Here is a 14,769-nt window from a genome sequence, read left to right as displayed (position 1 = left end):
GAATAAGTCTCATGAGATCTGATGGTTTTATAAGGGGTTTCCCCTTTCTCTTGGCTCTCATTCTGTCTTACCTGCTGCCATCTAAGACAAGCCTTTCGCCTTCCACCATGATTGTGAGGCCTCCCCAGCCACGCGGAACTGTGAGTCCATTAAACCTCTTTTTCCTTATAAACTACTCAGTCTTGGGTATGTCTTTATCAGCTGTGTGAAAACGGACTAATACAGGCTCAGAAATGCAATCCTACTATATTCCTGGAAGAGGGAGAGCAAGATATATTGAGAATGTAATGAAAACCTCAGACCTGATTTCATATAATGCACTTATACATCATCACCCCAAATCACCCATGCTGTATGCATGTAATTCTAGAGGGTTCAAAGATCCCATGTATCTGCTGACTGCCAGCAAGGTAAGAAAGAAGAAGTCAAGAACATCCAAAATGTGCCAGGCCTCCTACTAGGCTGGTTTGCCTTGGCTAGTTTTCATGACTGCACTGTGCTGATCCTCCTCATACTCCTGAGTTTTCTTTTGCTTCACTTTCTTTGCTTACTTTTTTTTTATACTGTGGAGGTTGACAAAATGCATAACTTCATCTCAGCCCTCACATTGATTCTCTAGCTCCACTTGTTTTTCAAGACCATGGTCCAGTTCCATTTTCCCAGTTAAGTTGTATTTGACTAATGATAGTCTGCAATCATTATTCGTTTTACTGAGTTCCTTAGAAACTACTCAGTGAGCTTTCAGTGGTACACTGGCTTACGATACTCCATAGTGGATTCATGTGTGTTGCCCTGTTCTTTCCATGCGACATTCATGTTTTTGAAGGCAGGACCTTGCCTTCTATCCCTCCACTTGGCAGTGTAACAGCATGATTCACCTGGGGGCTCCCAAATGCAGGACCCTGGGAGTGGCAGTCGAGACCTGGATGCTGGTCCTGGCTCAGACATGAACTAGGCATCCCCACTCTCTTCTCTTGGGTCTCCTCCCTTTGCTCCTCTGGCTCCTTTGAAAAATGAGACAGTTGGGATGGAAGCTCTCTCAAGTTCTATCCAGTTCTATGAATTCACAACAGGGTGAGTTATTGAGAAAGTAATTGATGCCAACCCCCCACCCCAAATTAGGATAAAAGATTCCCAGTGCCACCCTACAGGGTTACCTGGGGATTGCTCTTGAGCCCAGGCTCTCTTTATCCTCAGATGTCTGGTTAACAAACTTCTTGTTTCAGGGTAGAAGAAAAAAAGGGGAGAAGAAGGGAGGGGAGGGGAGACAGAAAACTTATCTTTACTCAGCTACTCCCTCCAGCAGCCTATTGTTTTGAAGGTCTAGGCCCAGGAAAGGAGGCTTTGCTCTCCCAGTGGCAGAAAGGAAAGAGACTTTGGCATTGGGAGGAAAGAGGAGAGAACTGCCCAGCCTAGAGTGTTGGATCCCCCAAAGCTGAGAAGAGACAAGGGCTGTAGCATGCACGGTAGCTCCACGGCATCCAGCTCACAGTGCCCACAGCGGGCAGGACCTCGTGTCAGGCAACTGTGAGGCATGCCTGTAGTGGATGGACACTGAGGCCTGGAGGTCCCCGGAACAAAGCCTGGGCACACTAGAAAAGACTCTGCCTGTGGAGGGCAGGGCCTGACGACAACACCAGACAGTGTTTAGAGTCTTCACTGTGTTGTAGAAGGAGCCCGAGGACAGAGTGATCAGGATGCCGTGATGATGTAGTGCTCACCCCACTCTCCTGACCTGCTTCAGCAGCAAGGTGTTGGTGCAACCTGAAGGAGGGGAAGCCTCTCCCCAAAACCTCCATCCCCTGCCTGTGAGTAAATCACAATGACTGGAGTTGGACTTCTGCTGAGAATGGTTAAGTGGGGGCTCCAAGCCAGATTTGATTTTTAAAAATTAAAAAAAAAAGAATGTGACATTTTTCTCACCTCAATTTCATAGAGCAATTTGTGAACTTATTAGAAATCCATGGGCTGACATTCCTCAGCAGAGGTAGAAAGAGTAACAGCAAACTCAAACCCCAGGCAGAAGGCCATTACGTCTGTGAAGGTCTGGTCCCTAAAGGGTACTGGAGCCTTCGGAGTTAATGAGATGCACATAATACGCTGGCAGGTAATGAGATGCAAAACCCTCGCTAATAGCTAAAATGGAAGCAGGCTTAAGGAACCAGACACTGAGGGCAGTTGTCATGTGTGGGGAGGGGGCTGAAACAATCGTGTAAGATCAGAACATCTAGTTTCTATGATGAAGATGGACGATTCTGGGGGCCTTTAGGTGTCCACATACAGCAAGTAACAGTCTTGGGTCCACACTGCCATAGCCTGGGCCTTTGTTTTTTTTTTTTTTTTGAGAGGAAGTCTCACTCTGTCGCCCAGGCTGGAGTGCAATGGCACGGTCTTGGCTCACTGCAACCTCCATCTCCCAGGTTCAAGTGATTCTCCTGTCTCAGCCTCCTGAGTAGCTGGGATTACAGGTACCTGCCACTATGCCCGGCTAACTTTTTGTATTTTTAGTAGAGACGGGGTTTCACCATGTTGGCCAGGCTGGTCTCAAACTCCTGACCTCAAGTGATCCACCTGCCTCGGCCTCCCAAAGTGCCAGGATTACAGGCATGAGCTACCATGCCCGGCCTAGCCTGGGCCTTTCTAACCAAGAAGCGCGGTAAGCAGGGCTGCACTCTTACACTTCAACACAGCAGGCTTTCTTGATAGTGTGTCTGAAACTCCTCAAAGAAACAGACAGGATAATATTATTTGTTATGTATATATAATACTTATGACATGCCAGGCACTGAATGCCTCTGTTGGACAGGAGCTATTAGTATCACTGTTATCCCATTTCAAAGATGAGGCAACTGAGGGCATTTTTAAGCATTTTTAAGCACTTGTAACCACATCAAACCACCTGCCAAGTTGATGGTCTTCAGGACACGCTACTCCCAAATCTGGCACCTTAGCATAGCGAACAGTTTAAGCAGAAGGAATTTCAGAAACAGCATGTTCAGGAAGGTTTCTCTGACCTCCCCTGGCCATCCCACTTCTTTCCCCTCTGCAGCAGGTCATAAAACCTAGGAAGACTTTTCTGACCTTCCCCTGAAGCAGGCCTAAGACCCTCCTGTGAGAGACCAGGCTGGGCGATACGGCGAGACCCTGCCTCTAAAACACCATCACCACCACCACCACAAACAACAGCAAAACCCCACCCAGGTTTAATTACTTCTTCAGGTCTTCATTTTTTTCATGTATAACTTACATTAAATAAATTAGTATGCTTTCTTCTTCTTAATCTGTCTTTTGTTACAGGGGTTCCAGACAATGAACCTTAGATAGACAGAAGGAAAAGATAAGTTGCCTCCCCTACAAAGGCTAAGGCAACATGTTAAGCCAAGATACACCAGATTCTAGAACCTGAGCATTTAGCTTCAACCTGTTGGGGTTATCTCCAGCCTCCAACTGGCTGGGGTCAGCCCCTGAACCAAAAGTTTGTGTTTCCAAGATTTCTGTCAATGTACTGGCCACAGGGATGGGCTCAGGCAGCTGGGGGTGGAGGAGAAGCAGAGAGGAGAGTGGGCAATGGTGGCCCCAAATGTGGTCCAGAAATGGTTCTTGCTGGAGGTTACAGGAGAGGACAGGGTGAATGGATGAGTCAGACTACCAGTATCACTTGGGGCTCAAATATAGCATGTGAGAGTCCCTGCCTTTGCCACACTAGACAAAGGGGTTTGGCTCAAAATAGAGCAAAGGGGGGTTCTGTAGCAGTGAGAGAAATCTAGCATAGTTGACTCCATCTTGCTTCTAACCCCAAGCAAACTGCCTTTGCTCATTCCTGTGTGTAGGCCCAACTAACTATGGGAGGAATTTAGTGTATAGCTTAACTTTAAAGCAAGGATGATAACAGGGCCTTCCCCAAACTAACCCCTGAGGAGACAAGAAGGGCATACACACAAGTAACAATGTTATGCTAAAGACTTGTAGGAGTGCTGTAAGCTGAACAAAGAAAAAGAAGTTATGAAACTCCCTCAGACTCTTGCTGACACCCAGATGTCTGTGGTCACCTGTCACCTCCTGATCTTAACCCCCTCCTTGTTCCCTTTACCCAATATAAAAAGAAGCTTGAGATTCATACCTTTGAAGATGGTTCTTTAGGACACCAGTCTGCCATCTTCTCAGTTTGCTGGCTTCCTGAAATAAAGTCACTTTCCTTTATTTGGAAAAAATAGTTGAGTATGTCTTGTCTTATTGGCTGTTGTGAGATGAGTGGTATGAGCTTTGGATTTGGCTACGGTTCCAAGCATGAACTCTGGTGTTGGGCAGAGCTGGCTCACTTACCAGATCTGGTGCAAAGCCCTTAATCTGAGCCTTAGTTTCCTCTGTAAAGTGGGGATGATAGTAATATACATCTTGTAGGATTATTGTGAGGATTAAATGAAATAACGTGGTAAAGCATTTAGCACCGCACCTGATACACATGAAGTGTTCCATAAATGGTGTCTAGAATAACATAGTAGCAATCATAAAATAAAAACAACCACAAAAACCAGCTACTAATGGTTTCCTCATCTCTCTCACACAGTAAATAAATCCTTGTGTGAAAGAAAACTTGAGCTGGTGATAATTAAATCAGTTTGGGATGAGGAGATTGCTGGGTTTTCTGTTTGGAATCAGGTTCCTGCTAAGAGTATCTATTGCAAAGTCAGCAGGAATCTGAGGTCACCTTTCTAAATGGGATCAAGGAAAATGGGAACTGCACTCACCCGAAAACACCTAACCTCCTTATTTTTTTTTCCAGTTATTTGTACACACACAAGCGGTCACATACATCTTAATAGTATGCATGTGGCTTTTACAAGTCATTGCGCTCTTAGGTTCCCAGGGACTCTTGCTCCAGGTGTGTGAATGTCCTGGCAATATTTTTAATTACAGACGCGTCTTTGGCCCAGACATGTTCAAGCAGCCCCTCCTCACATGGTGTACGTTTCATCACACTCACACCTACCTCCATTAGCAGAAATTCTTTCCTGGTGTTTGCGTCTTAGTTCACTTTTAAAGAAATTTCCAGCTCAGTTCCAATGGCTTTTGCATCTCATTACACTCTTGATAATTAGCTCTATCTCATTACACCCCAGCCCAGTTGGAACAGGATTAGTTGTTTTCAGGTGTAAACCTGTGGTGTGCATCTTACTACACCTCTTCAAAATTCCAGGCAGGCCTTCCGCCTCCGCCAAATTAGGACAACTACTTCCAGCTGCGCACAGTTCATTACAACCTCCATTTCAGGAAAAACCTCTGCTGTATTTCACATCTGGTCACACACTTATTAATTATGTACTTCTTTTAAGAACTGTGCCTAATTAGGACAGGGTTGACACCTTGCCGAACCTAGTGATTCTTTATGTTTTCTTGTTCTTGGTACCTCATTACCCTCCCTCCAAATTATGTCCAATTTGTTTTACATTCCTGCCACATTAAGACAATCGCTCTCAGGTGTATGTATTTCAGCATCCACTTTGCTTTCCAAGCAAAATTGTGTTGACCAGGACTCTCCTTGTTTTCACATCCTGCTAGAGGGACATCCCCTTGGCTGGTCTTCTGATCACATCTGCCCTGAATGAAATGACTCTGGCTTGGAGCTGGCCTCTGGTCTCTTTCATTGGTTACTGTGAAATTTCTGTGCCCTGGTCCTGGTGAGGCAGCCACAGCTATGCACTAAAGCAAGAATCCTGAATTCAATGGCCTCAGTCCATTCATAAAGGCTGAGGGTGGGAATCCATTAGTTCTATCAAGAAATGGTAAAGGGGCCAGGTGTAGTGGCTCACGCCTGTAGTCCCAGCGCTTTGGGAGGCTGAGCCCCGGGGCTTTGAGACCAGCCTGGCCAACATGGTGAAACCCCATCTGTACTAAAAATACAAAAATTATCTGGGCATGGTCTGTAGTTCCAGCTACTGGAGAGGCTGAGGTGTGAGAATCACGTGAACCCAGGAGGCAGAGGTTGCAGTGAGCTGAAATGGTGCCAATGCACTCCAGCTGAGGTGACAGAGTGAGACCTTGCCTCGAAGAAGAAAGAAGAAAGGAGAAGGAGGAGGAGGAGAAGAGGAGGAAGGAGGAGGAGGAGAAGGAGGGGCAGAAGGAGGGGGAGAAGGAGGAGGAGAAGAGGAGGGAGGAGGAAGGAGAAGGAGGGGAAGAAGGAGGGGGAGAAGAGGGGGAGAAGAAGGAGGAGAAGAGGAGGGAGGAGGAAGGAGAAGGAGGGGGAGAAGGAGGGGGAGAAGAGGGGGAGAAGGAGGAGAAGAGGAGGAAGGAGAAGGAGGAGGAGGAGGAGGAGGAGGAGAAGGTGGAGGAGGAGGAGGAGGGGGAGAAGGAAGAGGAGAAGGAGGAGGAGAATGAGGGGGAGAAGGAGGAGGAGAAGAGGAGGGAGGAGGAAGAAGAAGAAGAAGAAGAAGGAGAAGAAGAAGGAGAAGAAGAAGGAGAAGAAGAAGAAATGGTAAAGGGTGAACTGCGAGGTGTGCTAGCCAGTGGGGCACAGTGGATCGTGAGAGTCCTAAGCTTCCAGAGAAGCAAAGCTCAGAAGAGTGCACAGAGTCAGGCTGAAATTCGAGCTGTCTTCCTAAATGAAAGGGTGGTCTCAGAGAATCGAGGGGGGAAATATGGAATCTGGGAAGGGTAGATCAGAGAGGAGTTGTAAGAAGCCAGTGGAAGTATAAGCTTTGTGTCACAAGGGGCTGTCTCTTTTGCCTGTCATTGCCTGACTCCCATATCAACCTGAGCTGTAACAGACAATTCTATTTGACTGACTGAATGAATGCATTAGTGCTACGAAATTCACGGATATGACTTGACAGTAAGTAGCATCAGGGTTTGGTTGCCAATTCAAGTTGTATGAATTGGAGTTTTTCCTCCCAAGCTATTTGAAACATAGATAAGGACCATGAGGCTCAGAAAACATTCAGGCAAGAATAAAGTCTTGGAGAGAGGGTGGGGCTTTTCTTGGAATGGGGTTACTCCGCAGAGGGCAGTAACTGCCGGAAGAGGATCCCACCAGATTAGTAGTAATGTCATAGAAGTAATAGTACCTAAGGATGGGCAAGATACAGCCCCTATATTAGTCCATTTTCATACTGCTATGAAGAAATACCTGAGACTGGGTAATTTATAATGAAAAAGAGGTTTAATGGACTCACAGTTCCACATGGCTGGAGAGGCCTCACAATCATGGCGAAAGGTGAAGGAGGAGCAAAGTCACGTCTTACATGGCAGCAGGCAAGGAGAAGTGTGTGGGAGAACTGCCCTTTATAAAACCATTGGATCCTGTGAGACTAATTCACTATCATGTGAACAGCACTGGAAAAACTCACCCCCATGATTCATTAACATCCTACCAGGTCCCTCCCCTGACACGTGGGATTATGGGAGTTGCAATTCAAGATGAGATTTGGGTGGGGACACAGCCAAACTGTATCAGCTCCTTTCCTCAAGTAGGTCAGAAACAAGGAGGAAAGGTCATGAAAAGCAGAGGCTTTTCACAAGGTTTCCACTGTGGTGTCAAGAGTTTCAAGAGTATGGGTTTCAAGAGTATGGGCTGTAGCAACTCAGGCCTGGTCTTACCACTAAACTTGAGCTGATCTCGACATACTAAAAAATAAACTTGTCTTTCAGAGCCTGGAAGTAGGACTTGTCCTTAACCAGTAAGGGCAACCTGAGGAACCAATCCTTGTCTAATCATTGGGATGAAATCAGTGTGGAGGGGGAAAATGTTCTAGTTGGGCAGTAAGATTTCAAAGTCCTACTGTGAGGTAGGAATAAAAACATCGCCTAGGATGAGAGACCCTGAAAGAAACTGTATTAATAGAGCAGGTAGAAAGAAGTGCCTGTGGGGTAAGGGGCATAATATCACCCAAAGAGTAGTTTCATTTATAAATTGGAAGGTATACTGACAGGCAATAATATGATAGCTAAAAGTAACCAAAAAATGTAGAAGAAACCACTACCAGCACTTCCAAAACACAATTTGCCTGTGTGTGTGTGTGCGTACATATATATATATATTTATATAAAAGAGTTGGGTCCTAGCTGATGAACTACCTCTTTTTCAAGGAATTTATTTCAAGGAAGGCTAACTTGGAAGAGATTCTTTCAGTAGTTTCTGGGCCCTTGGGTATGGAAGAAAGGAAAGTAATATTTATGATAAGGGTTGCTGTGAGGACAAAATGGGAACACATGCGAAGTACCAGAGAGTAGATAACAGTGTTAGAAGGAAGTGCTCTCTGGGAGCTGCTGTTCTGAGAACCAAGTTGGATGACATCACTCCAAAGCCTTCCTTCTTCATGGTCATGTTGATTTCCCATCTCAGGACCCCTCCTACTCCCGTGGGCCTACTCCATGGCACAGTGACTAGTGATGCGGGCAGCAGTCCACATGTCCCTCCCATTTGTACCTCTGTATAAGAATGAGAAAATGGTTTGCTTTGCTTCCAGCACCCCTTCTGGTAAGGCCTATTTCGTTGGCCTTTTTTTTTTTTTTTTTTTTTTTTTTGAGACACAGTCTCGCTCTGTTGCCTAGGCTGGAGTGCAATGGCGTGATCTTGGCTCACTGCAACCTCCACCTCCCAGGTTCAAGCGATTCTCCTGTCTCAGCCTCCTGAGTAGCTGGGATTACAGGCATGCACCACCACACCAGCTAATTTTTGTATTTTTAATAGAGATGGGGTTTCACTATGTTGGCCAGGCTGGTCTCGAACTCCTGACCTCCTGATCTGCCCGCCTCAGCCTCCCAAAGTGCTGGGATTACAGGTGTCAGCCACCATGCCTGACCTTTGTTGGCCTTCTTATCTGCATGCAATAGCACACTTAGGGAGAGGTCTTCACACAAGAACGTTACGTAACTGTGTATGTGTTTGGTGGGCCCTGTCCTTGGCAGACCCTGGCTCTCTCAGGCACTTTCTGGTTGGTCAAGGCTGTAAACAGCACAACAGTCTCACAAAATACTCCTAAGTAGGACCAAAATGTGGAAATCTTCACTGTGTCCCAAATGCATATAGGTTGTGAGGTAGCCATTGACCATCCACTGAGTGTGTCACTGGCTATTCTTTACCTGTGGAAGAATAAAGACTGATGTGCCAACCTTCAAAGAAACTTGGATGTCCTAAATGTCTTGGAAGAGTTCCAGAGCCCCTTTCCTGTGCAGAATTGCCACTTTCAGTCCCGTCATTGTAAGCAAAGCAGAGATTTCACTTTCCTAAATGTTGCCCCTGAAACAGCGCATCTGCCATTTTTTGGTTGGTTCTCAGGGCTCTTGACATTCTGCTCAATCCAAACCCACGTCTCTTTTTTAGTGGAACTTTCCACTACTTCCAAGAAAATTAGTCTGAGCACTCTCAGTCTCACCCTGGCTCTGCTGCCATCACTGTCACCACTCCGGGTTCTCCGCCTGGAGTGGACAGGAAGAAAAAGGAAAGGTACAGAATCAATGCTGGGGGTCATGGCCATGAAGCAGCAGCTTCAGATTAGGCAACCCTAATCTCCTCTCATCCCCTCTTCTTCCACTCCTGCTTCTAGGGTAGACTATTTCTCATGATATTGTTTAGGGCAGTATGTTTTTCCACAGTTGTCTCCTACAGAGATTCAACTTCTTCCCAGTCAGGCCTTTGGAGCCAGACAGATTGACTACATTCCTTCCCACCAGAATCCCGTGGAACCTCCAGCTGCCCACTGAATCCCCTTCCCGGCAGCCCCACTGCCTGACCTGATTCTGACCCAGCCCTGAGTTTGAGCTGTTGGGATTTTTGGCTCCAGTCCAGTTCCCACACTCTTAGATAATAAGGGTGTCCTCTTCATCTATCCATTTGCCCTTGTGTGTGGCAGCATGGAGCACATATTATGCTTCTGGGGAATATTTGCTGAATAAAGAACACAAGAAAAATAACATGAAACATTTAAGCTTCTCAAAACACTTTTTAATTTTCCATTTTTCCCATCAAGACCAAAACTGTACAAACAGGTACAAAATCCCCCACCTTCAGGGTGTGAGGCATCACTGTGTGTGGTCAAAGTCCCATGTTCTCCCCTTTCCCTTTCCACGAGTTTTCAAGATGTGGCCCAGTCAGTGCATTGCTGCCTTCTGTGACCTATGAACCATGGGCAACAAGAGGACTGGGGACTGGGGGACATGGTAAGGTCCAGTGTGCCAGGAACATGGTAAGTGCCCACATTGGGGGGAGGGAACAATTCAGAGACAGGCTCAGCTGGAGGCCGCACAGAGGAGAAATGTCACTCTGTCCCATCTTCCCTGCATTCAGCTGAGCTCAGACCAAGTGAGCACCTAAGAACCATTTACCCCCAAAGGATGTTTCAAGTGAGATGCAATGTTCTCTAACCGTTATTCTCTCAAAAATTAGGGGGGGCGGGGCAGAAATCAAGCAGATGTTTGAATTGCCTTTCATTCCTCCATATTTGTCTAATTGTCTGGCTCTTGGTTTTTATATAGCAGAAATAAAACAAAATGGCAATAAACCAACCTACAACCTGTGTACAAGATACAGCATACAAAACTGTCCCAGGGACTGGGATCAAAAGACTTCTATTCCTAGCCCTAAATTAGAGGTTCTGTTTTGGTTAGGGAAGTTTGTTGTAAACAGCAGCTGAGAAGCCATTTATTTGATTTTGGCAATAGAGACAGACAGCAATGCACATACACTTATTTCATTGAACTGTAAACGGATAAGGTCAGGAGAGGAAAACCCTACTGTTTATGTAATAGAACCCTACTAAATGGTTTTTGGAAGGGACTAAAACTTAGGTAGCAGCCTACTTTCCAAGGCTGGAATTATACATGTATTGAGTAATAAATCAAATATTAGTAATCCATCCACTTGTTTTTCAGAGTCCAACAATTTGATACCACCTTCCTCCCTATCCCACCCTCGTCCCGTTAGATTTGACTGCATTAAAGTAGTTGTTCAACCAAAACACTCTGTACTGTCGCCTTCCTTTAGCATTTATATGAAAAGCCAAAACTAGAGAGAAAAAATCCTTACACCTCCTCTCCACTAAAGTATCACTGTAGAGAAAACTAAGCTCAGAATATACTCAATAACATACCAAGGAAAAAAGTGAGTGTGACTGAGGGGACCCCTGTCACCAACCACCGTACGCCCTGCTAAACGGTAGTTATCTTTTTGTCCTTGGTGGCTTGCTTGATGGCAGCCTGCTCGCAGATGATCTCTTTGAGCCGCTGCAGCCTCATGTTCTGGGTGGTCAGTTCCCCCACCCCCGTCTGGCTGCGGTGCAGCAGGGTCAGGGCGTGGATGTACTCCAGCTCCGTGTACTTCACACCCTGGTCCACCACCAGGTTCAGGAGCTCGTCAGCTGTGTTGTAAAGCATCTCGTAGTACTGCCTGAGAAAGCAAGAGAGAACACTGCTCACTGGCTCCACCACTGGTAACATCCGTCTCGAGGGGACAAATATGCTGTGTATACATTGATTCCTCTACTTACTTCAAAACAATTGATCAGCTGGCAGTGTTCTAGGCCCCACCAACAGAATAAAGAACAGGACAACCACAAGCTCTGTCCTTTGGAGCTCATGGGAGCTCTCTTCAGAGGTCTAAGTGAGGACCCAGAGAGGCCGCATACCTTTCAGTGGCTCAGCTCATTCTACATTTTTTGCTAATTTTGCATTTACCTTGGGAGAAAGGAAAGAAAAGTAGGGGTATAGCCTAAGAAGGAGAGAAGGCATTGTTAACAGGTTTTGTCTCATTCAAACCCTCATTCATTCATTATTCATTGGAGGTTTTTGTGAAATACTGTACATGGTTTTCTGTTCCATAAAGTGGGTTAATAATAGTACCTACCTCTTGGGGTTATTGAAATAGTTGAATTAATTAATACATATAAAGCACTCAGAATGGTGGTGCTTCATAAAGATTATTATTATTATAACTATAATGATGCTAATGTGTGATAGCAATGTAATAAAATTAATAGTAGTATATAAGGATGGGAAAGGCACAGCCCCTTTCCTCAAGTAGCTCAGAGACAAGGAGGAAAGGTCCTGAAAAGCAGAGACATAAGGATTCCAGTGCTGTTGACCAAGTTCATTCCCGAGCACTGTGCCACTTACCCCTCACTCCACCCAGGGGCTACACCTCCCTTTTCCCAGATACAAAGACCAAAGCACGGAGAAGTTAGAGGGCTTGCCCATATCACAAAGACAGGGACTGACTATGCCAGGATCTGACCCCAGGTTTCTGACTCTAAGTTCAAGACTGTTTTTTCATGGACACTTGACAACTCACAAGAATATTCTATGTGCCGTTAAGTGAAGTCCTAGTACCGTGAATTAATAGCAGAAGAGGAGAAATCGCATCATGCTGAGGGGATGGTGTGGGACTGAGGAAGACTTCCTATGGGGTAAGATTCTGTCAGGCAGGGCTTCCAGGAAGGAAATTCTAGTTGGAGGGAAGACCATGAGCAAAGGCATGGAAGAGTAATCTGGTTAGACTGGGGAGTGCAGAGCAATAGCAGAGAGTCCTGGGATGAGGCAGTTGAAGCCACAAGGTAGAGCCTCTGAACATCAGGCTATGATTTTAGACCTAGTTAAGCTAATAAGGGACTTCCTTCTTCCAGAGAGCAGAGGTGCCATTCAAAGTTGTGCTTCTGGAAAATTAATGTGACAATCGAATGCAGAATGGTCTGGCAGGGCATTGGTTACAATTCTAGCAGAAAGAGGAGACTTGAGAGCCACTTAACGGCAAGGCCATTGGCCTGGCTCTGTCCTTTGGTGGAGAAAGACTTGTGCCTGTAATAGAAATATGCATTATAGGGATTCTTCAATGCAGCAAGAAGATGAAGGTGGGAGTCAGGAAGGGGAGAAGACGACCACTCACCATTCTTTAAACCAATACTATGCCACTGCTATCTCTCAGAGTCTACTGGACTCTGAGGCTGTGACTTGCATGGCCACTCCAAATTACCCAGGAGGTCAAGTTCAACACAGACTCTGAGCCAGCAAGGCTTATCACAGCTTGTCAGCGAAATGAAGAGTGTTACTCACTTCTCTCTGACGTGAAAGGTAACTTTGCCAAGATCGAGGGGACAGAACCAGGCAGTGTGCTCAAGTCAACTCGGGGGCGAAGGAATCTTCCAGACCTAGCAGGATCAGTGGCTCAGAAATCCTGTATTATTAGACTCAGGGCCGTGAATTTGTTTCTTTCTCATCAGGAACATTTTGAAAAAAAAACCTCCTATGGGGAAATGAAGCTATCTTTGTGGTAAGAAATACATTCTAGGAGCTCCATAATTTCAGGCCTGTTTTATTCAATTGCTGGTACAAGGGGAATGTGGTCAGGAAGAGTTGTGGTGTCTTTTCACACGGTTAGCTTCTTTTCCTCCTGCTAAGCCTCCTTTTCTAACTAACACACTCTTTTAAAAAATAGGGGAGAGAATAATCTTTTGGGAATAGTCCCTAAATAGTGGCAGAAATGGAAAGTGCTCTTTGTAGACTGGTAAGCTAATGAGGCTCTCCTGCGAACAAATCGGTCAGCATCCTTGTGTACAGGGGGCTAATTTTCTATAGTGGTTTCAAACGAGTGTTCATTTTGGCATCACAGAAGCAGATACATAGCAATCACTGGTCCAGGGTGACCCTGAATATAGACAGAAATACTTGGTAGAAGGGGAGATAAAACTCCACTTCCAGGGGTGTGAGACCCCAGTGCCAGATCAGTAAATCTTTTGAAGTTTCATGTTTAGCATAAAACTCACATGAACTTTGCATTCTACTCCTTAATGTATCTGCTATAATTTAAACACACTGTTTCTAAGAAAAACTTGATGCTGCAGGAAGAAGCATCATATTAATATTTATGCTACAGCTCTGCATGTCCCCTGGCTCTCCCTGATATTGGCCCCTATTTTGAGAAATGATGCCCTATGTCATCTAATCTGTTTCCCGTAGATGTACAGGTGATGGAGAGAGTTGTCTATTAATGGAACTTCCTAAGAATATACATTTTTAAAATTGCCCAAGAAGAGCTCATGCATGCATCGAGATTTACCAAATGAAATGAGAGCGAATCTGGGGCTCACGATTCTTTCAAAGCTAGAAGGAACTTGAAAGCTGCGGTTTCTAGACTTGCAGTTCTTGAACTTTAGGGTACCTAACTAAGAATCACCTTGAGGCGCCTATGAGAAGTGCAGATTCCTGAGGCCCCATCCCCAGATATGTGCTTCCTAAAGGTTCTGAACCAGCCACGACTCAGTCAGAGTCTGTTTGGTAGACCAACAGTTACAGAACCACTGTCTCCTCCAGCCAAGGACCTAAACGAATCAGGGAAGGCCACAGAAGCAATAAAAGGTTTGTGATGCTTTTCACTGAGATTAAACCAAAAGAACTGGATTTCTTTGTATTAGGATGTTGATATTTTTATCATTTATCTTAAGAAGCAACACTGAGCCCATCATGCCAGATGAAATTGGATTTCTTTTGAAAAATCTGATGAATTGTTTCCAGGGATACTAGCTGGTTTTCTACAGAGGCTGTTGTTCCACGCTGGGAGCAAACAACAAAACAAAGATGCCTGCATTTCTACTCTTGGATCTTCCACAGTGTGATGAGTGATAAAGGGCATGCCACTTAAGTCCTTAATGTTTCAATATCCTGTGTGCAATGAAGACCTTTATAAATCCCAGAATGACAGTCTGAAGTGGACTGAGAGACTAAAAGAGTCCTCAAGAGCTTCGTATGAACAGTGCCCCTGAACTGCAAAGCTGAGTTATTCAACAA

General features: G+C 45.4%; 1 protein-coding gene and 1 long non-coding RNA gene across 11 annotated transcripts in view; one reads left to right on the top strand and one right to left on the bottom strand.

The window, feature by feature from the left end:
- The window catches only part of EXOC4 (exocyst complex component 4), an 870,395-nt gene that overhangs the window by 32,447 nt on the left and 823,179 nt on the right, over positions 1-14,769 (bottom strand). For 3 of the 4 annotated variants that reach the window (XM_054558838.1, XM_054558839.1, NM_001131551.1), the window contains 1 exon segment: positions 9,919-11,380. The exons of the other annotated variant lie outside the window; for it this stretch is intronic. In XM_054558838.1, coding sequence (XP_054414813.1) covers positions 11,143-11,380 — 238 coding nt within the window. In that variant the 3' untranslated portion in view covers positions 9,919-11,142. 4 annotated transcript variants of the gene reach the window in all.
- LOC129060487 (uncharacterized) overlaps positions 1-14,769 on the top strand; it is an 80,565-nt gene that overhangs the window by 2,432 nt on the left and 63,364 nt on the right. The window lies entirely within an intron of this gene.

This window comes from Pongo abelii, chromosome 6, assembly GCF_028885655.2.
Source record: "Pongo abelii isolate AG06213 chromosome 6, NHGRI_mPonAbe1-v2.0_pri, whole genome shotgun sequence".
Classification (NCBI taxonomy): Eukaryota; Metazoa; Chordata; class Mammalia; order Primates; family Hominidae; genus Pongo; species Pongo abelii.
Note: the sequence above shows the minus strand (reverse complement) of the source record. Positions and strands in the feature narration are given on the sequence as shown.